We start from the raw sequence: 23,989 nt of genomic DNA, 5'->3' as shown, positions 1-23,989 counted from the left end.
CCTACGATATTTCCAAGAATGTGTTGGAAATCCTATAATGTAAAAGGATTAATTATACAGTCCGGAAGGTTATGTGTTAGTAATGGATATTTTAAATATATATTAGGGTCTAACGGAACAACTTTTTATTTTTTTTTTTGAAAAATTTCTTTAAAAATTCGTTTTAAATTTTAGATTTCGAAAATACAATTTTTTCCATTTTTTCTCTCATTTCTCTACTTACCACAATTTGGTTTGCCTCGTGTACGGGTATTGGCAAATTCGACACCATGCTTATCCACACACCAGCAAACACCAACAGAGTTATGGCATTGGGTTGGCTTATAGAAACCCTGGACATCACAATCCGGTGCATATGCTCCTGTTCGATGTTGTGACATGTACATACACACACAAGCACACACCATGTATATACATATGGAGGCGATAAAAGGAAAAATAAATAGAAAAAAATCAAAAAAATTTAAAAATTTTCAGTCATTCATTCATCATTCGGAGTACAAACGAAAGCCATTATGTGCAATTAACAAAATCCGTAAATGAATTAAAAAAGGTTTTACAATAAGGAATTACATTGTTCAATATATATAAAAAAAATTAATTTGTTTTTGTTGGGCAAGGGGATAGTCAAACGAACAGACAGAGAGAGATATAGAGAGGAATTAGATAGAGATAGGTAGGTAGATTGGTTGGTTGGTAGGTTTGTCAAAGCAAAAGCAGAATTACGAAAAAATTTGATACATAATAACACTGTATATAAATATATGTTTGTGTTGTGTGTATTTTTAATAAATAATTAAAATATAGGCTATTAGTGTTGTTGTTGTTTTAATATTTTGAATATGAAATTTGTCAAAAGTAGCAAAAATTCGAAAATCATAAATTGTTAATAAAATATGCCAACAATGTTTAATTTATAATTAATATATAAAAGGGGGAGGAGTAGCAGGAAAATTACTTCATCGAGTAAATAAAGATATACTTATATTTTTATTAGGCTGGGACTAGTTTTAAAAAAGGAAAGGTGTTTTTAGGTGATATATTGGGTGTAAAATGTGAATTCATTACAAATTCACATACTAATTAAAGTGTTATAAAAATTTGTATGTGTGTTGTATATATTGGCTAGCTAGTTAAATGTTGAGTTTTAAATTCAAACATATTTGAGTATTTTCGTTCTAATATATATTTAAAGCTAAATTCAAAATTTAAAAAATTAAAGGTTCTCTATTAAAGACTTTTTCTATAAATGTCATATTTTTGGAACAAACTAGTAATATTTAGATTGAAATTTTATAGTTATGAAGAAACACCACTAAAATCAGTAATAATTTATACGTAATTGTAACCACAGCACCACTCTGTGTACCACCACTCTGTGGTACAGGGTATTATGTCTTTGTGCATATGTTTGTAACAGGCAAAAGGAAACGAGATAGACACATGGTTCCTATTGAGAATATGCATAGAATCACTTTTTTAAGACGATCTATGCATGTCCGTCTGTCTCTCTATCTGTCCATGTTAAATTATGAACAAAGTACAGATCGCATTTATTCCTTTTGCATTTATGATCCGAATTGGATGAAATTTGACACAGCTAATTTGTTTAGCCCAAGGACAAACCCTATTGAAATTGGGAAAAATCGGTTCAGATTTAGATATAGCTTCTATATATATTTTCGTCCGATTTTATGTAAATGGTGTACCAAAGTCCCTAGATATCTTTCGATTTGCACGAACTATGGCATGGCGTAATGAATTAGTTCTAGAATAATGTGTGTTAAGTTTCTTGATAATCGGTCCAAATTTAAATATATCCCCCAAATATATTTTCGTCCGATTTTATGTAAATGGTGTACCAAAGCCTCGATATTTCTTTCGATTTGCATGAAATTTAGCAATGCGTACTCAACTGAGTCTGGAATGATGTGTTTTAAATTTCGTAAAAATCGGTTCAGATTTAGATATAGCTCCCATATGTATTTTCGTCCGATTTAATGTGAATGGTCCACCAAAGTCCCGATTTGCTCGAAATTTGGCACAGCGTAATGAATTAGATCTAGAATGATGTGTTTTAAGTTTCCTGAAAATCGGTTCAGATTTAGATATAGCTCCTATGTATATATTCGTCCGATTTAATGTAAATGGTGCACCAAAGTCCCAATATATCTTTCGATTTGCACAAAATTTGGCATAGCATAATGAATTGAGCCTAGAATGATGTGTGTTAAGTTTCTTGAAAATCGGTTCAGATTTAGATATAGCTCCCATATATAGTTTCGTCTGATTTAATGTAAATGCTATACCAAAGTCCGTATGTATCCTTCGATTTGCACGAAATTTGGCATAGTGAATTAGCTCTAGAATGATGTGTGTTAAGTTTCCTGAAAATCGGTCCAGATTTAGATATAGCTCCCATATATATTTTCGTCCGATTTAATGTATATGGTGTACCAAAGTCCCTATATATCTTTCGATTTGCACGAAATTTGGCACAGCGTGCTGAAGTATGTCTAGAATGATGTGTGTTAAGTTTCGTGAAAATCGGTCCAGATTTAGATATAGCACCCATATATATTTTCGTCCGATTTAATGTAAATGGTGTCGTCACACGTACTGGAGTTAGAATAACCTTGAAGTTGGTATTAAATGCTTTACCATGGTGGGTCCAATTGGCACAAAATTTTGCTATACGTACTGAAGTTACTATAACATAATTGTGACAAGTTTAGTTCAAATTGGATTAGATTTTCATATATATATATATATATATATATGATTATAATTGATTGTCATAACTTTGTCCCTGGTCCTTTAAAAATTCGACGTCTTTTAGGTTTCATCTGTTGGATATACCGAAAGTGGTGAAGGGTTCGGCTCCGTCCGACTTCACTACTTTCCTTATTGTTTTTTTAATTTGTTTTTAATTAAAACTAAGTTCAAATTTTAAACAACACCACATGTTTCAGTATTAAAGTTTATTTTTATATATATGACAAATCAGTTTCCCCTTCGAGAATTGTATTGAGATCTCTAAATCGACTCAAAATTGTCTGAAAATATTGTGGTCCATAGGAATTTGAGATATAAAACCGATATTTCCAACATACCCTTGTTAATAAAAGGCTAAGCGAATATCGATTTTAAGTGGGGCTTGCGAATTTATAAACTACTCTGTTCCTGGCCTGGTAGTCTTTTAGAATAATATATTTTGGAACCAGTGAGCGGAGCAGTATAGTCGGACGGGGCCGACCATATGATACCCTACACAACTTCCACGAAAATCGAACTTTCCGTGATACTACATTCTGAGATTGGGCAATATTTCGCGATATTTGCACCCTCTTGATCGACTAGAGGCCAACAAATATTAATAATATTCAGTACATCTCTTCTACTTACTTGCCCCGATTGCTTTCACCAGGTGTTGTGTTGTGATGTTCGGCTTTCAATTATGGCCTATAGATCAATTCGAAAAAACACAAAAAAATAAGTTTTCGGTCCACTTCATCCCAAAATTATTATCTGATCATCACCGAATATTATAGGCGTTGTACTTGCCCATAACTGGAACCTCATGGAAATATTCAAAGCGATCAGCGCTATATTTCCGCCCTATAGTGTGGTAATGGGTTACTAAATAATATATTAATACGTAAGCACCTGTAAATATTTACGTGTAACTCCCACATCCAGGTACATACGACAATATAATTGGTATCAATTTAAAGGCCAACCACACCTCTTGGATATATTATCAACTTCTCGGCTCTATGTCCTTCAGGAGTAAATATATACGCTATAGAATACAAATTTTATCATTTTTCACACAAAAGTCAGGGTGAATTTGACCCGCTAAATATTGACCGATCTTTATCAAAACGGGCATGGTTATTCTCTGGCCCGATCCCTTTCTCAATGCAAAAATTCGCGGTGTTTGGGCCATAACTGCGGCCTCTGGAGCGACCAGAAAATCAGACAAAAATAAAGTTTTTGGTCCATTTCGCCCCCTTAATATTAACTGATCTTTCCATTGGCCAGAACCCATTCTACATGCAAAATTTCGTGAAGATTGGTCCATAACTGTGGCCTGTATCGTGTTTACAAATTATAATGGACAGACGGACGGACGGACAACATGTCTAGATCGACTCAGCTAGTCGGGATATGACGATCGGTATACTTAAAGGTAGGTCTAGGACCAATATTTCGCGGTGTTACAAACTTTTGGGGCTGCACAAAGCTATAATACCCTGACAACATAGTTGTGTAGGGTATAATTATATTCTTTAATTATAGTTTTCAATTCGCTTTTCTATTGAAATGCTTGCAAATAGTTCTCCTACTCACTGAAGCCAATACTCGTGTTCGGGATGTTCGTACAATATCCATAGACATAACATATTTGGAGGACCATTGAAATGGAATCGAACGAAATTAACTGTGTGTAGTGCATAGATATTTGAACTAAATTATAACAACCCATACACATAGCAATGTAAAGCTTACGAATGATTGAATAGGAGAGCTATATATAAACCGACCTAGCTATATCTGGAAGCTATATCTGAACCTGAAACGACTTCAATCCAATAAGCTATGCAATATTTCATGTAAAGCGAACAGACAAAGACTACCCGATGTGCACCAATTGCTTAAAATCGAACAAAAATATATATGAGGGAGCTAATGGAACAGGATCTATGGTGCACCATTTAAATAAAATGGGATTAAAGTATATATGTATGCTATATTAAAATCTGCACCGATTTCAAAATTAACAAAAAGCATTCTAGACTAAATTCCATACACGTTGCTAAATTTCGTGAATATAGAAAAAACATAGACTAATCAGTGCGCCAATTACATAAAATCGGATGAAAGTATGTATTGGATTATACATCAATCTGAATATAATTCAGTAAGCTGTTCAACATTTTGTCTCAATCGCACAAATATTGGCAGTATGGACAAATATATGGCAGCAATATCTAAATTTGAACCGATTTCAACAAAATTTCGCAAATGTCAAATTGCAGTAATTTCAATACGCTATGCAAACGTTGGTCCCAATAGGACAAATATTGCGAGTTTGGTGCACCATTCACATAAAATCGGACGAAACTATATGTGGGAGCTATATCTACATCTGAACCGATTTTAACAAAACTTCGCAGACATCAGTCTGGACATACTTCAGTACTCTGTGCAAAATTTTATCCCAATCGGACAAATATTGGGAGTTTGGTGCATCATTCACATAAAATCGGAAGAAAACTATATGAGAGCTATATTTAAATCTGAACCGATGGTGCATCATTTAGAATCACTCTAGCGGCTAAACGATCAAGTTCGAAGATGGACTATATCGGTCCACGTTTAGGCATAGCTCCCATATAAGGGTACCCTCAAATTTTCGGTATTTTGAGGTTCTTGAGCGTGTTTTTCAACCGAATTCGCTGAAATTTGGTACTTTGAGTTCTTATTGGGTAGCAAATCTCTCCACAAAAAAATTATAAATATCGGTTTTGATCATATTTTCCGCCGAATTAGTTGTAATTTAGTATTTTGAGTTCTTAATAGGTACCAAATCTCCCCACAAAAATTATGAATATAGGTCAATTTTTCGGATAGCCCCCATATAAGGGTACTCCCAATTTTCGGTATTTTGGGATTCTCGAGCGCGTTTTAACCGAATTTTCTGCAATTTGGTATTTTGTAGTCGTATATGGTAACAAATCTCCCTACCAAAAATTAATAATATTTGCCCCCCTTTTTGGGGTAGTCCTCATATAAAATTCATTTTTCCTGCGGAGGATAGCGAGATAAAAAATTATAACGTAAGGTTCGATAATGAACTATAGCCGCATTTAGACCTAGTCCCTGTGTGGAGGTTCCAGAAGGAGTGGACCGATATTCCCCATCTTTGAATTTGAACTAAGTTTGGAAGAAATAATAAGATGGGCAATGTTTGAATGAAATCTAAATTTTCCGAAACAGATTTGGTCCAAGGGGTCTAGAACCAATATTTCGATGGGGCACATTTTCACCTTGTTAAATGGTAAACACCCTCATTAGCCATAAGGCTGAAGGTATAATCCATTAAAAATTTCTGAAATTTGTATTATGGTTTCCATAATCCCTTTTTAGAAATGTAGGTATAGGTCCACTTTTAAGTAAGTTCCCTATGTTTTTATTTCAAGTACCTATCAGTATATCAATGGTGGAGGGTATCCAAAGTTCGGCCTGGCCGAACTTAACGCTTTTTTACTGGTTTATTATACCCTTCACCACACTGTGGTACAGGGTATTATGGCTTTGTGCATATGTTTGTAACAGGCAAAAATAATCGAGATAGACCCATGGTGTCCGTCCGTCTGTCCGTCTGTCCATGTTAAATTGTAAACAAAGTACAGGTCGCATTTATGATCCGAATTGGATGAAATTTGGCACAGCTCATTTGTTTGGCCCAAGGACGAACCCTATTGAAATTGGGAAAAATCGGTCCAGATTTAGATATAGCTCCCATATATATTTTCGTCCGATTTAAGGTAAATGAGGTACCAAAGTCCCTAAATATCTTTCGATTTGCACGAAATTTCGTACAGCCTACTGAATTAGGTCTAGAATGATGTGTGCCAAGTTTCGTGAAAATCGGTTAAGATTTAGATATAGTTCCCATATATAGTTTCGCCCGATTTTAGTTAATGGTGCCCCAAAGTCCCTGAAAATCATTTGATTTACACGAATTTTGGCATAGCGTATTGTATTAAGTCTAGAATGACGCGTGCTAAGTTTCGTGAAAATCGGTTCAGATTTAGATATAGCTCCCATATATAGTTTCACCCGATTTAAGGTAAATGGTGTACCAAAGTCCCTATATAGCTTTCGATTTGCACGAAATTTGAATAACGTCTAGAATGATGTGTGCTAAATTTCGTGAAAATCGGTTCAGATTTATATATAGCTCCCATATATATTTTCGTCCGATTTAAGGTAAATGGGGTACCAAAGTCCCTATATATTTTTCGATTCGCCAGAAATTTGGTATAGCCTACTGAATTAGGTCTAGAATGATGTGTGCTAAGTTTCGTGAAAATCGATTCAGATTTAGATATAGCTCCCATATATATTTTCGTCCGATTTCAGGTAAATGGTATACTAAAGTCCCTATATGTCCTTCGATTTGCACGCAATTTGGAATTGCGTACTGGATTGAGTCTACAATGATGTGTGTAAAATTTCTTGAAAATCGGTTCAGATTTATATATAGCTCCCATATATATTTTCGTCCGATTTAAGGTAAATGGGGTACCAAAGTCCCTGAAAATCATTCGCTCTGCACGAATTTTGGCATAGCGTACTGAATTAAGTCTAGAATAACGTGTGCTAAGTTTCGTGAAAATCGGTTTAGATTCAGATATAGCTCCCATATATAGTTTCGCCCGATTTAAGGTAAATGGTGTGCCAAAGTCCCTACATATCTTCCGATTAGCACGAAATTTGGTATAGCGTACTGGAATGAGTCTAGAATGATATGAGTAAGATTTCTTGAAAATTGGTTCAGATTTAGATATAGCTCCCATATATAGTTTCGACCGATTTTAGGTAAATGGTACGCCAATCTCCATATATGTCTTTCGATTTGCACCATCGATGGTGCACCGAACTCCTCATGTTTGTAATATTGACATGAAATTTTGCACAACGTACAACTTTGAGCATTTTGATGTTTGCTTTGAATCGATTTACATAATGTTGTCCCATTGTAACAATCGATTGGCATGTTTATCGATTGATCTAAGTCGGTTCACATTTAGATAAACGTCACATATTTTAGTTCATCCAATTTCATGTTAATGGCCCTTCTGTTAGGATGCATTCGTTTAATATACCCATAGTGGTGAAGGGTATCATATAGTCGGCCCCGTCCGACTTTACTACTTTCCTTACTGGTTTTATCTTGTAGATATGTTGCGATTTTTATAATAAAATCGAAGGTTTTTCATTGCAAATTATCCGATGCTGATACGCTCTTGTGTTAAAAATATTTTCCATGCACATTTGACGTAATTTGACAGTTTGATTTTTCTTGAGTTATAAAATATTATAGGGTGGACTATAATATTTCTTATTTATATTATCTGAAATAAGGATTTTCTATAGTAGGACTATGAATAAATACTATAAGATACAAGGGACAACAAGAAATCTGTCTACCGCAAAACTTCACATTATGGTAGTACATATTGGATCCTATATATATACAGTAACCAACAATGGACTTAAAATATATAAACTAAGGGGGGTTGAGGGGCAATACTATGAAATATATAATGAACAACAAGAAAACGTTATCCTATATTAGAACATCACTAATAAAATATCATCACAATTGTATGCAACAACATTCTATATATCTACTTCTTCTATAAATATTGTTGAAAATATATTATACAGTGGAACTTCAATAACACACAATGACAAGGGATAATTTTTAAAATTAGTTATTAAACTGTTGAGAGACCAACAGCTTTATATAATTTACAGAAGGTATTTCATTTATACATATTCGGAATTCCACAGTTATAAGAATTACTGTATTTTTTCAAAATTTTATTTTGAATAGGCATATTCAAAATAACCCTGTTGCACTGTATTCAATATCTAAATGCCTGCTGAATGATTTTGCCTGAAGAATCCTAATAAATTTAAAATAACAGCATGTTTTTGTAGAATTCCAAACGAAAGAATTCGAGTGACTTACGACCAAACCTTTATTTATGTTTATAGATGTTTTCTGATTCAAATCAAAAATAAATGACATATTTTTCAAAACCAAGGAGTTTGGTCGTAAGTCACTCGAATTCGTTCGTTTGGAATTTTACAAAAACAGGCTGTAAGTATCAATGAAATCGCATATATGTGAGTATGTTTGTAAAAGAAAACTAAAAATAAATCTTCCACTTTCTGAGTTTTTTTTTTAATTTCTTCCATCTTTATGTTTGTTGTTGCTTGTTCTTTGTTTTGTTTTCATTGTATCTTGTTGTTTTTTGTTTATTTTTTTGTTTCAGTAAAAAAGTTTAAATAAAAGAAAACAAAGAAGAACGGAAATTAAGATGTCCACCTGTACCTATCTCACCTGCAAAATCGCCAGCGATTCTTCGTCGTACAGCGGCACAAGGACGATCTGTTTTCTCAAAGCAACGACACCATTCGCGGGTATTTATCGAATTGTCCTGATCCAAATCGCAGGTGTCAATAAAAGGTTTAATGCATCGTTCATTTTGATCATGTTCCAGATCGTACATTTCCTGCAGCGACAAATAGCCATCGTTGTTCAAATCCAAATGTCCAAACATCCATTTGGCTTCGGTCTTGCAGGCGGGTGGGAAATGAGCTTTAGATTTTTGACTATGTTGGCGACGTTTCTTGCTATCGGCCATAATCACAGAGAACCAATCGAGTAGGCGATTACCAATGGCGGTCAGTTGTTGAGGTTTGCATTCGGGTGATTTGGAGGGATAACCTGCAGAACGAGAAGAGGAGGAAGTGGAATATCCTTAAAACGGTGTTGTTGGTTTGTTAGGAGCAGGTTGAGATTGGGAGTGAGTTGCGTGAGGAAAATGTTTGGCAAACTTACCATTGTTGATATTGTTGTTCTTTTGATATTTCTGGGGCTTTTCAATCACCTCATTGTAGCCACGGATTTTATGTTTATCCTCTTGATATTGCTGGTTATCCTGAAATCGATAAATTGAGGTTATTAGATAATTTTATTCCAATTTTTTAAAATAATATCACGAATTCGATAAAGAAAACAAATTTAGGAACATTTTTTAGAATTTTTATTAAAAAACTCTTTGAAAATTTTTAAAAAATCATGTAACAATGTTGTATTCGGCCTGGCAGAACGTTTTTTACCCTCTAAAATATATATACTGGCATTTATAAGAATATATTTTTTTGGAACATTTTACTAAAACTTCCGATGTAATGAAAATCGTGATGTACCACAGAAGTGAACCAATTCCTATTACTTGTCTAAAATCTTCAAATGTTCACACTAGTTGGTCCATGACCAATACTGATTATTTTTGCTAAAATGATTTGAACTCAAAATATTTATTTTGACCAATATCACCCCAAAAATACCGAAAATACCGGAGTGTTTCGATATTTATAAGAAGGCTAGAAATGAATATGAACCTATATTGATAAAGATAATTCATTAATTTTAATCGATTCGGTCAAAAACCTTCTAGGAAATCATCAAAATAAAGAACATCGGAAGAATAGGAAAAACCCTATTCTCAGCTTCAGATCAGTCGATAAAGGCCATTCGATATTAAGCTCATCTATGTACATATATACCTGACCTTCATCAAAATAAAGAACATCGGAAGAATAGGAAAAACCCTATTCTCAGTTTTAGATCAGTTGATAAAGACCCTTTGATATTCAGCTCATCTATGTACATATATACCCGACCTGACCTTCAGCTGATTTAAAAAAAAAATTCCCGAGCTTCGGCTTGTCTACAGAGGCTCCCCACCATTCAACTCGCCTATAAATACTCCCTACCCATTGGCTAAAACTGTTTCCCGAGCTCCAGCTTGGTATATTGTCCATCCGATCGTCAGCTCATTTACCCGATCTTCAGCTTTTTTAAAATAAATTAGCGAGCTTTGGCTCGTCTATAGAGATTCCTCGCTATACAGCTCGCCTATAAGAACTCACAGCCCACTAGCTCGCCTATAAATATTGTCTGACCTCTAGCTGTCTTTAAAACATTTCCCGAGCTTCAACTCGTTTTTAGAGGTTTCCCTACCTTCAGCTCAACTATAAATACCGACCAGACCTTCAGCTGGATTAAAATAATTTTCCGAGCTTCAAACTGCCTGACCTTTAGTTTGTTCAAACACATTTTCGAGCTCAAGCTCTTCTATATAAACTCTTCTACCTTCAGCTCACCTACAAAGCCTCCTTTAAGTCTATTAAGACTACACAATCTTCAGCTGGTTTATCACGATAGCCCAAAGATCTGACCTTCAGTTGACTTAAAATCATTTTCCAATCTTCGGCTCGGGACTCCCTGCCATTCAGCTCGCCTATAAAAACTCTCTGACCTTTAGCTCACTTAAAATTGTTTCAGCAGTTCCACCTCGTCTATAAAAACGTTCCGACCTTCAGCTCAACTATTAAGACTACCCGACCAGACTTTTAGCTACTTTAAAATAATTTCCAGAGCTTCGGTTTGTCTATTGAGACTCCTCACCACTTAGATCGCCTATAAATACTCCCTGACCACCAGCTCTACAGTAACTTCCTGACATTTGGTTCAAAAACATTTTCTATAAAGACTCTATTACCTTCAGCTCATCAATAAAGACCGACCTGACCTTCAGCTGGTTTAAAAAGATTTCCTGCAGCTCGATTATAAAGACGCTCTGGCTTTTATCTGGTTTAAAAAAATTCCGGAGTTCCGGCTCGTCTATAGAGGCCCCAGAACTCCAACCCGTATACAAAGAATCCCCGAAAACCTGAACATATAAAAACACTGTCAAACAAAACTCCCAGACCTCCGATTGGTCTATGAATGTATCCTGTCCTTCAGGTCGTTTATAAATACTCACTAACATCCACCTCATCTATAAATGCACCCTGACCTTCAGATTATCTACAAAGACAGCCTGATTTCGCCGTCGGATCCATAAAGGGCCGTTGGGCTTCAGTTTGTCTAAAGCCCAACGGCCGCCCCTTGACTTCACGTTGCCAATACAGAATCGAGTTTGTGTTTAGGGACTCCGGACCATAAGTTCGTCAATAAGGACTCCATAAATACTCACGGGCCTTAAGTTCGTATATAAAGACTCCCCGAAATTTAGCTCGTCTTTTAAGGATTCCCGACCTTGAGCACTTCTCTAAAGGTTGCTGTTCTATTAATATTGCCTAACCTTCAGTTGGTCTATAATGACTGTCCAACCTTCAGTTCGTTCATAAAGACTTTCTAATCCTCAACTCGCCTAGAGAAGTATTCAACTCATATATGAAGATTCCCCGACATTCAGCTCGTCTACCTTCATCTAGAGATGAGACTTTGTCTATAAAAACTTCCTCATCTTGGTATGGTCTATAGAGGCTCTCTGACCTTCCGTATGTCTATGAAGATCCACAGACAGTGTATAAGAAACCCCGGAGAGCGTATAAGAAATCAATAAGGACTTCATAAATACTGCCTTGTTTCTAGCTCATCTATCAGCACTTTCTGGTCTTAGCTTGTCCGAGAGGACTCCCTGGCTATCAATCCGTTTATAATTAATCTAAAGCTTTCAACTTGTCGATAAGAACTCTCTGACCTTCATATAGTCTATAGAGGATATCTTCTTTTCACTACGTCTATAGAGATTCACTGACATTCAGCTAATGACATTTACTTCGTCTATAAGGGATCCCGGACTATCAGCTCGTAGATAAGGACTTCATAAATACTCCCTTGTTTCTAGCTCGTCTATACGGAGTCCATGTCCTTTAGCTCGTCTATTAGGACTTCAGGAACTCCCTTCACCCTTCAGTTGCCCTTCAGCTTTCCCTTGCCTTCAGGTCATCTATAAATGTCTGTTGGGATTCATTTCGCCTGTAAAGACTGCCTGGTTTTAACGTCGCCAATATAGACTCCCTGGAATAGAGGTTGTTTATACGGGCTCCGGACTATCAGTTCGTCGATAAAAACTCCATAAATACTGGCCTTAAGTTCAAAAGTAAAGACTCCCCGAATTTTAGCTCCTCATTAAAGACTCCCTATAAATACTGCACAACCTTTAGCTGGTCTATAATGGCTGCCCAAACTTTAGTTCAACTATCTTCAGTTCGTCTAGAGGAATCTTCAACTTGTATATGAAGATTTCTCGACCTTCAGCTCCCTTCTTGGGCTTCTTTGTAAAGATTCTCTTTTTCTTCAGCTATGAAGACTTCCTGGCCCCATTGTATCCTGTCCGTCTATAAGAACTCCCGAACCATCAGCTCGTCGATATGGACAAACCCATAAATAATATTGGTTTCCAGTTCGTCTATAGGGACTCGTGGATATACAGCTATACGTACTCGGTGTCCTTCAGCTCGTCTATACGTTTGTCCGTAAGGACTCGAACAATGACTCTAAAGCTTTCAACTTGTCGATAAGAACTCCCCGGTCTTCATAGTTACATTATAGTTACACTCTGTTTTTTTTATTATAGTTACATATATTACAATGCAGATCCTGACTATCCTTTAATCCCAATAAAAGTATTTTGAGTTGTTATACCCTTCACAACTATGTTGTCAGGGTATTATAGCTTTGTGCAGCCCCAAAAGTTTGTAACGCCGCGAAATATTGGTCCTAGACCCATCTTTAAGTATACCGATCGTCATGTATCGTCTAGCTGATTCGTCTAGCTGTGTCCATCCGTCCGTCTGTCCATTATAATTTGTAAACACGATACAGGCCACAGTTATGGACCAATCTTCACGAAATTTTGCATGTAGGTTGGTTATTGGCCAATGAAGACACCTATTGTTTTTGGTAAAGATCGGTTAATATGGACCAAATACTTAATTTTTGTCAGTTTTTCTGGTCGCTCAAGAGACCGCAATTATGGTCCGAACATCGCGATTTTACATGGAGAAGGTAATCGGGCTAAAGAATAAGCATGCCTGTTTTGACAAAGATCGGTCAATATTTAGCGGGTCAAATGGACCCTTACTTTTGTGTGAAAATGACAAAAATGAAGGACATAGGCCCGAGAAGTTGATACTATATCCAAGAGGAGTGGTTGACCTTTAAATTGATACCAATTATATAGTCGTACTCGGATGTGGGACTTACACGTAAATATTTGTAGGTGCTTACGTATTCAGATATTATTTAGTAACCCATTACCACATTAGAGGGCGGAAATATAGCGCTGATCGCTTTGAAATTTTCCATGAGGTTCTAGTTATGGAACCTCAGATTATACTTATGGGATGAAGTGGACCGAAAACTTAATTTTTTTGTGTTTTTTCGAGTCGATGCCAATAATAAGCCAAAAATCACAACACAACCCACGGTGAAGGGAATCTGGACAATTAACTAGAAGCACTGTACTGAATATGAGTGATATTCGGAAAATATGTCAGTGTAAGGAAGAGGTGCTGTTGACCTCTAATATCACGAAAGAGAGTTCCGTGGTAGTTGTGTAGGGTATCGTATGGTCGGCCCCGTCCGACTATACTGCTCCGTTCACTGGTTTCCGAATAACTTTTAAATTGCAATTTTCAATTTCTTTGAAAATCATATAACATTTTGCGAGTGGATTTTATTACGTTTCTGAAGAAAAAAAAACGTAATCATACACTATACATATATTGTTTACACCAGCACCCTATATCCCGTTAAATTAAATAATGTATCGCAAAAATGGTACTTACCTTTTTGTAAGCAGTGTACTTGAGATATTTGTAATGTTTGTTGTCGTATTTGATCTCCTCGGGCGTGAAAGTGAATTGCGAATTGATGTGATTGTAATGACGATTGTTATCATCCTTATCCTGTTGGCAGTGGGGTAGTGCGTTAGTGTGTGCAAATTCATTCAAACAGACAGTCAGTTAGTCATTTGTGCAGAGGGCAAACCGGTAGCAGGATAGTTATTTGTGGGGGATATTATTGGGATTGTTTATGATTGTTTTTGTACAAGGCAAAATGGGATGTACAAATGTATTGCCATATACCCCAATTCAAAAACACACACACACCGCACATCATCATCGTCGTTGTTGTGATCATCGCCATCATTCATCCATCCGAATGGCATGTTTGAAAAGCAAATAACATTATATGAATTACACACCAAATATATGGATAGATGTGTGTGCATGCAAAAATCCAATGTATAATGTGTAATGATTGTTGTTGTTGTCAGTACATCCAGGCATCATGGATGGTGTCAGGACGGACGGACGGACGGAAGAATGATTGAATCAACGAACGGTCCATAACACGAATGAATGGTTTAGAGGAAGATAAATCCAAGGAAATAACATTTTTCGACAATCACGTTTACATCCCGACGCACACACACACGCACAGATAATGACCGAGGAGCCGAGACCGACAAATAATAACAGCAGCCATATGAATGGAGACCAATGATGATGATGATGACAAATCATGGTGTCGGATACGTGATGTGAGATTCACACACACCCACAAAATGCAGGAAACGGATATATACAGACGAACATATAGGGCGTTGGGCGGGTATTTAGATGACAGACATGTAATGAAATAAAAGTATTGTTCCAAGAAAAATTAGAAAAGTGTAGAATAATAATATTTCAGAGATTTGTATAAGTAATCTAGAAGAAATTTTATAAAAATGCATTTAAACTATAAAAGAGGTAAGTATGCATCAGTCAAGTAATGTCTATTAATTAAAAAAAATATTTAAATTTAACATGTGTTTCTTTATTTTTGGTCAGAAAGCCTTTATAGACGAGCTAAGTGTCAGATAAGCTTCATAGATGACCTTAAGTTCGGGGAGTCTTTATGGAGAAATATAAAAGTAGGGGCCCTTCTTAGCGAGATGAAAGGTGGGGTAATGTTGTAGACGAACAAAAGGACCTCGAGGTTCATAGATGTCCTGAAGTGCAGATAGTTCTTATCGACGAGCTGATGGAAATAAAGTCTGTACTTACGACCTAAAGGTAAAGTAGTCATTACGAACGGACAGAAGTACTGAAAAGTTTGAGGACAGAGGGTCTCAATAGACATGCTGAAGACAAAGAGGACATGCTGAAGGCTAGTAAGTCGTAATACACGAAATTAAGATTTGAAGTAAGTCCAATAAACGAACTGAAGACCAATAAATCTTAATAGACCGGATTAAGACCAGTAAGTCTTAATTGACGAGTTGAGGGAAAGTGAGTCTTTATGGGCGAACTGGATTGAGTCTTTATAGGTGAGTGAAGGCCAAAGACTACCTGGTAGAGACGAGATGCATGGAGGAATGTCAGTAATGGCACCCATACAATTAGAGGTTCTCAAAATCCAAGCCGAGGGACAAGCCGTGTATACTGAAGAACAATTATGGTTTATAGGCGAGTCGAATCTCAGAAAATCTTTATGAGAGAACTGTAGTGTAGATAATCATTATAGGTGAGTTTAAGGTCAGGTAATCTTAATAGATAAGGTATAGAGTCTTTATAGACGAGTTGAAGGTCGGGGAGCTTTTATAGACGAGCTGAAGAGCAAAGAGACGAGATTCCCGGACCTACTGCTCACCTACCTTCATCCAGAGACGAATCTTCGTCTGGTCTATAGAGGCTCTAAGACCTTCAGTACGTCTATAAAGATTCACTGACATTCCAGTTCGTTCATAAGAAATCCCGGACCAGCAGCTCGGCTATTAGGACTTCACAAATACTCATTTGTTTATAGCTCGTCTTTGCGGACTTTGTGTCCTTCAGCTCGTCTATCAGGACTTCAATTCGTCTATAAAGTCCCCTTGGTACCCCGTTCGTTTATAAGGACCGCCGGCTATCCTTTTCGTGTATAACAAATCTGGGACCATCAGCCCGCTGATAAGAACTCTATAAATACTGTGTCCCTCAGCTCGTCTATCAGAATTTTCTGGGCTTCCAACCCTTCCAACCCTTTATAAGATAAGGACTCCCTGACCATCCGCTCGTCAATAAGGACTCATTTATAAATACTTCGCCGTTCCCAGTTTGTTTATAAGCACTTCTAGATTTTTAGTTCGTCTATATGGACTTGGTGTCCTTCAGCTCGTCTATGGGGGCTTCCTAGTCGTACGCTTGTCCGTGAGGATTTTATGGGGGAACTGGAGAGCCGAGGATCTTTATAGGCGGGTTGAAGATCAGGGACCTCTCATAGACTAGCTGAGGGGCAAAGAGCCCTTGTAGACAATATGAGACTTTTCGAACTGAATGACAGGAAGTCTTTATAGATTTTCAAGCTTTCAGAAGCTGAACTGAACTGAAGTCTAGGCTGTTTTTTTATCGAGGAACTGAGAAGCAGAATGTCGGAAGGGCTTTTATGCGAGCTGAAGGCGAATGATACATTTCAGACGATCTGACGAGGGAGGGTGGATGGTCTCTATAGACTATCAGAATCCCAAAAAATAATAGTAAAAATAAAATCCAGAGTTGATACATAATAAATAATGATGAAGGTGGGATATGTTAACAGACAAGCTGAGGATTGTCTCTTTATGGGCGGATTGAAGATTAGGAGACTTTACATACGTCATGAAGGCCATGAAGACTTGTAAAAGAGCTGAACGTAGTCTTTATAGGCGAACTAAAATGGAATAGATGAAAAGAAAGTATTTATGGACGAGCTAAAGTATTCAATTTCTTTTCTCAGACGAGCTGAAGATGCGACTGCTAAGGATGTGTTGAAGGGGTGTAGAAGTGAGGCAGGAAGTAATTTGAAGACTACAGAGTTTATTTAGACCGACAGAAGTCTAGGCAATATTTGTGTAGGATTTGGATAACATGAGTATAGCCTCTTTATAGTCTATGTTGGCGGAGACCCGAATGGAGGCTTTATAGGCAATCCACAGATCTTCTGGTCATCTTCCATGTCGTTTGTGTACAGCAAATCGGGACGAAATACATTTGAAGACCTCCTGTCGTTCATCTATAGGGTTTCCCTTCCAAGTCTCCCTTTTGCTCGTCTATAGAGACCACATTTGGACATCTATAGATAGCTACTTCCTATCGGTCATCGATAGTGACTCCAGTTCGCTCATCTATAGAAACTCCCTTTCGCCTGTCCACAGAGACTCCATATCGCATATCTATAGAGAATCCCTTCAGGTTGTCTATAAAGACTCCTTTCAGGTATATAAAGATTCCTTTCAGTTATATAAAGATTCCTTTCAGGTAGAGACTCTCTATCGCTCGTCTACAAAGACTCAATTCAGCTCGTCTTTAAAGACTCCCTTCACCTCGTCTATAAAGACTCCCGTTTATAAGGACTATTTTTTGGTAGTCTATAGAGACTCCTTTCGGGTCGTCTGTAAAGACTCCCCTCAGGGCGTCTATAAAAACTCCCTTTCGCTCCTCTACATATACAAATTTTCGATTTTCTTTGGATCCTCCCAGTCCACCTCCTCTATGAATCCCATGTTCTCGGAAGCCTCCTTTAAATCTTGCCCATAAAACATCCATTTACTCAACTATAAGCGAGAATCTCCTCCCATTTGGCTTATCCCAAAAATCCCTCCACATGTATCTGACAATTTCGATATTATATTTCTGTTGCTGACTTTCTTTATTCATTTTTGTTTCTGATAGGTTACAGTACACATGTTAATGTTAAATGTCAGTGTCAGTTATTGTCCATTTTTTGTTGTTGACTGGTTGGTTGGTAGGTGTCACAATTACTGATGTTGTTGTTGTTGTTGTTGATTGTTGGTGGCAACAATGCTGTAGAGAGTCAACAATCATTGGCGTGTGCTGCAGCAGCAGTACGAGTATGTCAGTCTTGTTTGGATTAAAAATGCCTGATACAAGTGTCGTAAATATTTGTTCGGATGTCGACCTTATTTGTTTTTGTACTTCATGATTGTTGTCGTTGCTGATGTTGTTGTCATTTTTTGATCTCTTTACAATATCAACATTACCATCCTGGATACACACGAACAAACAACAACAAACATAGACATGAAGCCTGACACAATTTACTTCAATCTTCTACATTATTTGTCCATCAATGGCTGGCTGGATGGATGGATGGATGGTTGGAGAAGACTAGTTGTAATTTGTTCAAGTATGTCCACAACTGGACGACCACAATTCAAACCCACACAATCAACGTAAATGGTCTTGGAGACATCTTGTCTTGATTGAGGCATACTCCTCGATGTGAGTGAGTGAATGAGTGTCAAATGTCCTTCCCTACCAAATCAAAATGGGGACGGACATCTATTTATTGGTCTTTGAGAAAATATTCTTTGGAAGAAGAAGAAGAAAGTATTAGTTTACTTTGGAAATAAGTATTAATTGAATTTATTAAGCCAATTTAATTTGGGTTTTTGGGTCGCCAAAGGATACTAAAACTTATTGGGAAGTCTTAAACATTGGTAGAAAAAAAATTCTTATTATAAAAAAATCCACGCCTAAGGCTATGACAATTGACATGATCTTTATAGTCTAGAGACTTGCCCGTCTAGAAAATATTCTTTCTAAAAATCCACGCCTATAGGCTATATTTCCTCGCCACGCCTAGTCTCTTGAGAAAATATTCTTTTTGTTAATAAAAATCCACGCCTAAGGCTATGCTAGTCTTTCGAGAAAATATTCTTTAAAAACATTATATGAGGCCATTTCGCCTAAGGCTATGCTAGTCTTTGAGAAAATATTCTTTATAAAAATCCACGCCTAAGGCTATGCTAGTCTTTGAGAAAATATTCTTTATAAAAATCCACGCCTAAGGCTATGCTAGTCTTTGAGAAAATATTCTTTATAAAAATCCACGCCTAAGGCTATGCTAGTCTTTGAGAAAATATTCTTTCTAAAAACCCACGCCTAAGGCTATGCTAGTCTTTGAGAAAATATTCTTTCTAAAAATCCACGCCTAAGGCTATGCTAGTCTTTGAGAAAATATTCTTTCTAAAAATCCACGCCTAAGGCTATGCTAGTCTTTGAGAAAATATTCTTTCTAAAAATCCACGCCTAAGGCTATGCTAGTCTTTGAGAAAATATTCTTTCTAAAAATCCACGCCTAAGGCTATGCTAGTCTTTGAGAAAATATTCTTTCTAAAAATCCACGCCTAAGGCTATGCTAGTCTTTGAGAAAATATTCTTTCTAAAAATCCACGCCTAAGGCTATGCTAGTCTTTGAGAAAATATTCTTTATAAAAATCCACGCCTAAGGCTATGCTAGTCTTTTAGAAAATATTCTTTATAAAAATCCACGCCTAAGGCTATGCTAGTCTTTGAGAAAATATTCTTTATAAAAATCCACGCCTAAGGCTATGCTAGTCTTTGAGAAAATATTCTTTATAAAAATCCACGCCTAAGGCTATGCTAGTCTTTGAGAAAATATTCTTTATAAAAATCCACGCCTAAGGCTATGCTAGTCTTTGAGAAAATATTCTTTATAAAAATCCACGCCTAAGGCTATGCTAGTCTTTGAGAAAATATTCTTTATAAAAATCCACGCCTAAGGCTATGCTAGTCTTTGAGAAAATATTCTTTATAAAAATCCACGCCTAAGGCTATGCTAGTCTTTGAGAAAATATTCTTTATAAAAATCCACGCCTAAGGCTATGCTAGTCTTTGAGAAAATATTCTTTATAAAAATCCACGCCTAAGGCTATGCTAGTCTTTGAGAAAATATTCTTCATTTAGCTATACACTAATCAATAAAACCTTAATTGTTTAAATTAACAAAAAATTAAATGTTAAATTTTTAAAATAAATATATGTATAGTGTTTAATATTTGCACATAATTTATATGTAATTTGATAGCAAAATAAACCATGTATATAATCATTTAATTGCTGACATGCCAATTATTGTAATTCGGTTCGCAATCCAAAAAACGCTTTAGTAAAATTTAATAAATCCACAAGAATTTGCTTGATTGGCATTTAATCCACTTTTAATATACGTTCATGTTTTTTGTTATTGTAATAGAAAAAAAACAAAACAAAAAATGCAAACATTTAAATTATCCACCAATCGTGCGTGTGAAAATATTTTAAATGTTCTAACGTTCGATTACAAAAACAAGTTGGGTTTTTATGGCTGACCATGAAAACCCTTTTAATGGCATTTCCAGTGGCAAAAACAAGGATATTACGAGGAAAAAAGGAACGCCATCGAAAAAACGGCGAACTAGAAAATGGCCACAAAAACGTCCAATGGCAAGAACAACAAAAACAACTTAGAGAAACCATGGAAAATATAAGGGTAAGAAGCGAACGAACTATTCAATTAACAAAAAATCAATTAACCCGCATAGATTGAAACTGGCAGGGGGTACCAATTTCATGTAGTTAAATTTGAATGAAAAAAATGTACGGAGAAAATATTTTGCCTGTGGCTAGGAGGAGAAACCTGCATTAACTGACCGGAGCAAAACACATCAGCATTGTAAATAATAAAAGATTAAAAAACAACCATAGATTACTTCACAAAAAAAAAAAAAAATACAAAAATTGAGTGGTTCTCTGTTCTGAAATCTCATAAATATTTTATAGGGTATGAGAGGTTTACAGATTGGAGGATCACAGTAAAATCACTTGCATATTATTAAATAAATAAGCGCTAAAATTTAATTTAAATTAATTAGATTATAATGAAATATGAAATGTATTAATCATAAAATGGTCACAATAAGTCACATGTTTTAACTTAGTTCCCATAAAATGGTCCCGGTTCATAGCCGTTATTTTCCCACAGAAGTGGCTGTACTTTGAGAGCGAAAAAAATATTTGTAGAACATTTTCAATGGAGATCCCTGTTTCGATATAACCCGTCGTTTTTTGGTATTTTAGAGAATTTGATGCATTTTCCACTTGAAGTTATTAATATTCTAGGGTTTTGGAGGTTCATTATAGGTGCATGTTTTGACATAAATCCGTGATACCCATCACCGTACTGTGGTATGTTTATAACAAGCAAAATGAGACGAGATAGACCCATGGCTTCTTATGAGAATATGCATATAATCACTTTCTGAGTCAATTTATGAATGCCTATTCATCCGCCCGTCTGTAAATGTTAAATTATGAACATAGTACAGGTCCCACTTATTTGCCCCAAGGACGAACCCTATTGAAATTGGAGAAAATTCGGTTTAGATTTTGATATAGTTCCCATAGTAAAGTCGGACTGGGCCGACTATATGATACCCTTCACCACTTTGGGTATATTGTACATATGTATCCCCTCCGAGAAACATACGCAAGTCTTTCTGCAACCTATGATAAATTTAATTTCATTCGGCCAGATTTAGAGTCGACTTTGTACCATGGACAAATTTATGAAAAACGATTTATAGCAAAATTAATAAACGCTATTCGGTCGCCGCACTGTTAAAATTTTAATTTCATTCAGACACCCATTTGAAATACATATGGAAGCTATGGCAGCATCTACAGCAATTTCAACAAAGTCTCAACTTGATACGTTGTTCAAAAAATCGTGTTAATCGGAAAAACATTAGAAGGTTGGTGCACCATTTATGTAATATCGGGCGAATGTATATGTATATGTAGTAGCTATATCGAAACCAGAACCGATTTTCACGAAACTTAGCACACATCATTCTGGACCCAAGTCAGTACTTTATGCCAAATTTCGTGCAAATCCAAGGATATATAAGGATTTTGGTCCTTGAGCCAAATAAGTGACTTGTGCCAAATTTCATCCAAATCGGATCATAAATGCGGCCTGTACTTTGTTTACAATTTAACATCTACAAACGGACGGACATGCATAAATCGACTCAGAAAGTGATTCTATGTATATTCTCAAAAGGAACCGTGTGTCTATCTCGTTTTCATTTGCCTGTTGCAAAAATATGCACAAAGACATAATATCCTGTACCACAGTGTGGTGAAGGGTATAATTAAGTCTAGAATAAGTAAAAGCGATGTTAATTTCGGCCTGGCCGAACTTTTATACCCTCCACTATGAGAATGACAATCAAAATATCTAAAATTAATGAGGGCTCCTAAATTTCAGAGCTCAAATATTGCAATCTCAATCGTGATTTCAACAGACCGACAGACTGACATGCGAACTCCGAAAGTTTGGTCGATTGAATTTTCGAAAATGTATCGAATTAAGTCTAGAGTAAAGTGAGTTAAATTTCATTCAAATCGGAGCAGATATATCTTCCATATAAACTTTTGTCCGATTTTATGTAAATAGTGCACCAAAGTCCCTATATATCTCTCGATTTCAACAGAATTTTGTGTGGTATGTTTCGTGAAAATCGGTTTAGATTTAGATATATCTCCCATATCTCCGATTTTATGTTAAAGGATTAGTTTCGTGAAAATCGAATTAGATTTGGATATAGCTCCTATATTTATTTGCGTTCGATTTTTAATGTTTGTCCGATTTCATTTAAATAGTTCCAAATATCTTTATGGAGTGGTTATTGTATCTATGCCAGGAGTGCGCAAAATAGGTCCCATGGGCTGTCAAATTTGTCACACACACAATTATAAAAGAGAAACATTAAAAAATAGAAAAATTATTTTTAAAATGTTCATTCATTCCTATTTGTTTTCACACACTGAACGAAAAAATGAGGATATTTTTGGAAAAAGTTATTTTGCCACTAGTGATTTATACGACCCAAATTATTAGAGAAGGACGTATGTTGTACCTTACCAAAATCGAACACATGGTCTGGGGGTAAATTTTGAAAATTTTGCTCACTGTTCTATTCCACTGGGGAGCTATTCTCATCACCCGATGACATAGTGAGCTAATATGTGCCGCAAGTTCACCCATAAGATCTATAAAAAATGGGTTGAGGCGTCGGGTTATTTGCCCACTCTCGGAAAACCCAACCTACTATGAAAAAGCTAAGAAAAGAAAACCAAACCCCCGTAATGTTGACGACCCCCGTAAACAAATAAAGTACCACGATCTGCGAATCTGCACTTGGAATGTGCGCACCTTGTACAGAACAGTTTTCGCTTTGGTGGATGTACTCAAGAAGTACAAAGCCGATATCATTGCCTTACAGGAAATGCGATGGAAAGGACAGTCGTAAGTAAATCAGACGATTACGCCCTGTATTATAGCTGCCATGAAACGAGACATGAATTTGGCTGCGGATTTATGGTTAACAGGAGAATAAAAGACCTCGTTTCCAGATTCACTCCAGTAGATGAGCGAATTGCTATAATCCGTATAAAAGCGAAGTTCTTTTACATCAGTCTCATTTGCGCCCATGCTCCGACCGAAGAT

The 23,989-nt window shown here is 36.2% G+C and overlaps 1 protein-coding gene across 1 annotated transcript; it reads right to left on the bottom strand.

The window, feature by feature from the left end:
• Positions 1 to 215: 215 nt before the first annotated feature.
• Positions 216 to 14,837, bottom strand: LOC133330578 (proteoglycan Cow-like). The gene is made up of 5 exons (XM_061539016.1): positions 14,779 to 14,837; positions 14,455 to 14,620; positions 9,647 to 9,746; positions 9,146 to 9,532; positions 216 to 361 (listed from the first exon to the last, which is right to left on the bottom strand). The coding sequence occupies exons 1-5, from the start codon at positions 14,835 to 14,837 to the stop codon at positions 216 to 218; spliced, it is 858 nt and encodes a 285-aa protein (XP_061395000.1).
• Positions 14,838 to 23,989: the final 9,152 nt, after the last annotated feature.

Source organism: Musca vetustissima, unplaced genomic scaffold (genome assembly GCF_032173495.1).
Source record: "Musca vetustissima isolate MV318-11 ecotype Yass unplaced genomic scaffold, APGP_CSIRO_Mvet_v1 utg130420, whole genome shotgun sequence".
Taxonomy (NCBI): Eukaryota; Metazoa; Arthropoda; class Insecta; order Diptera; family Muscidae; genus Musca; species Musca vetustissima.
The sequence above is the reverse complement of the archived record's forward strand: the minus strand, read 5'-3'. Positions and strand labels throughout refer to the sequence as shown.

What these genes read in the sequence shown, in the direction of transcription:
- LOC133330578 (XM_061539016.1), bottom strand. Translation starts at nt 14,837, where the DNA reads ATGCCATTCGGATGGATGAATGATGGCGATGATCACAACAACGACGAT. An exon ending in AACGACGATGATGATGTGCG is followed by an intron (nt 14,621 to 14,778) that starts GTGTGTGTGTGT and finishes ACTGACTGTCTG; the next exon opens with TTTGAATGAATTTGCACACA. An exon ending in AGTACACTGCTTACAAAAAG is followed by an intron (nt 9,747 to 14,454) that starts GTAAGTACCATT and finishes TATCGATTTCAG; the next exon opens with GATAACCAGCAATATCAAGA.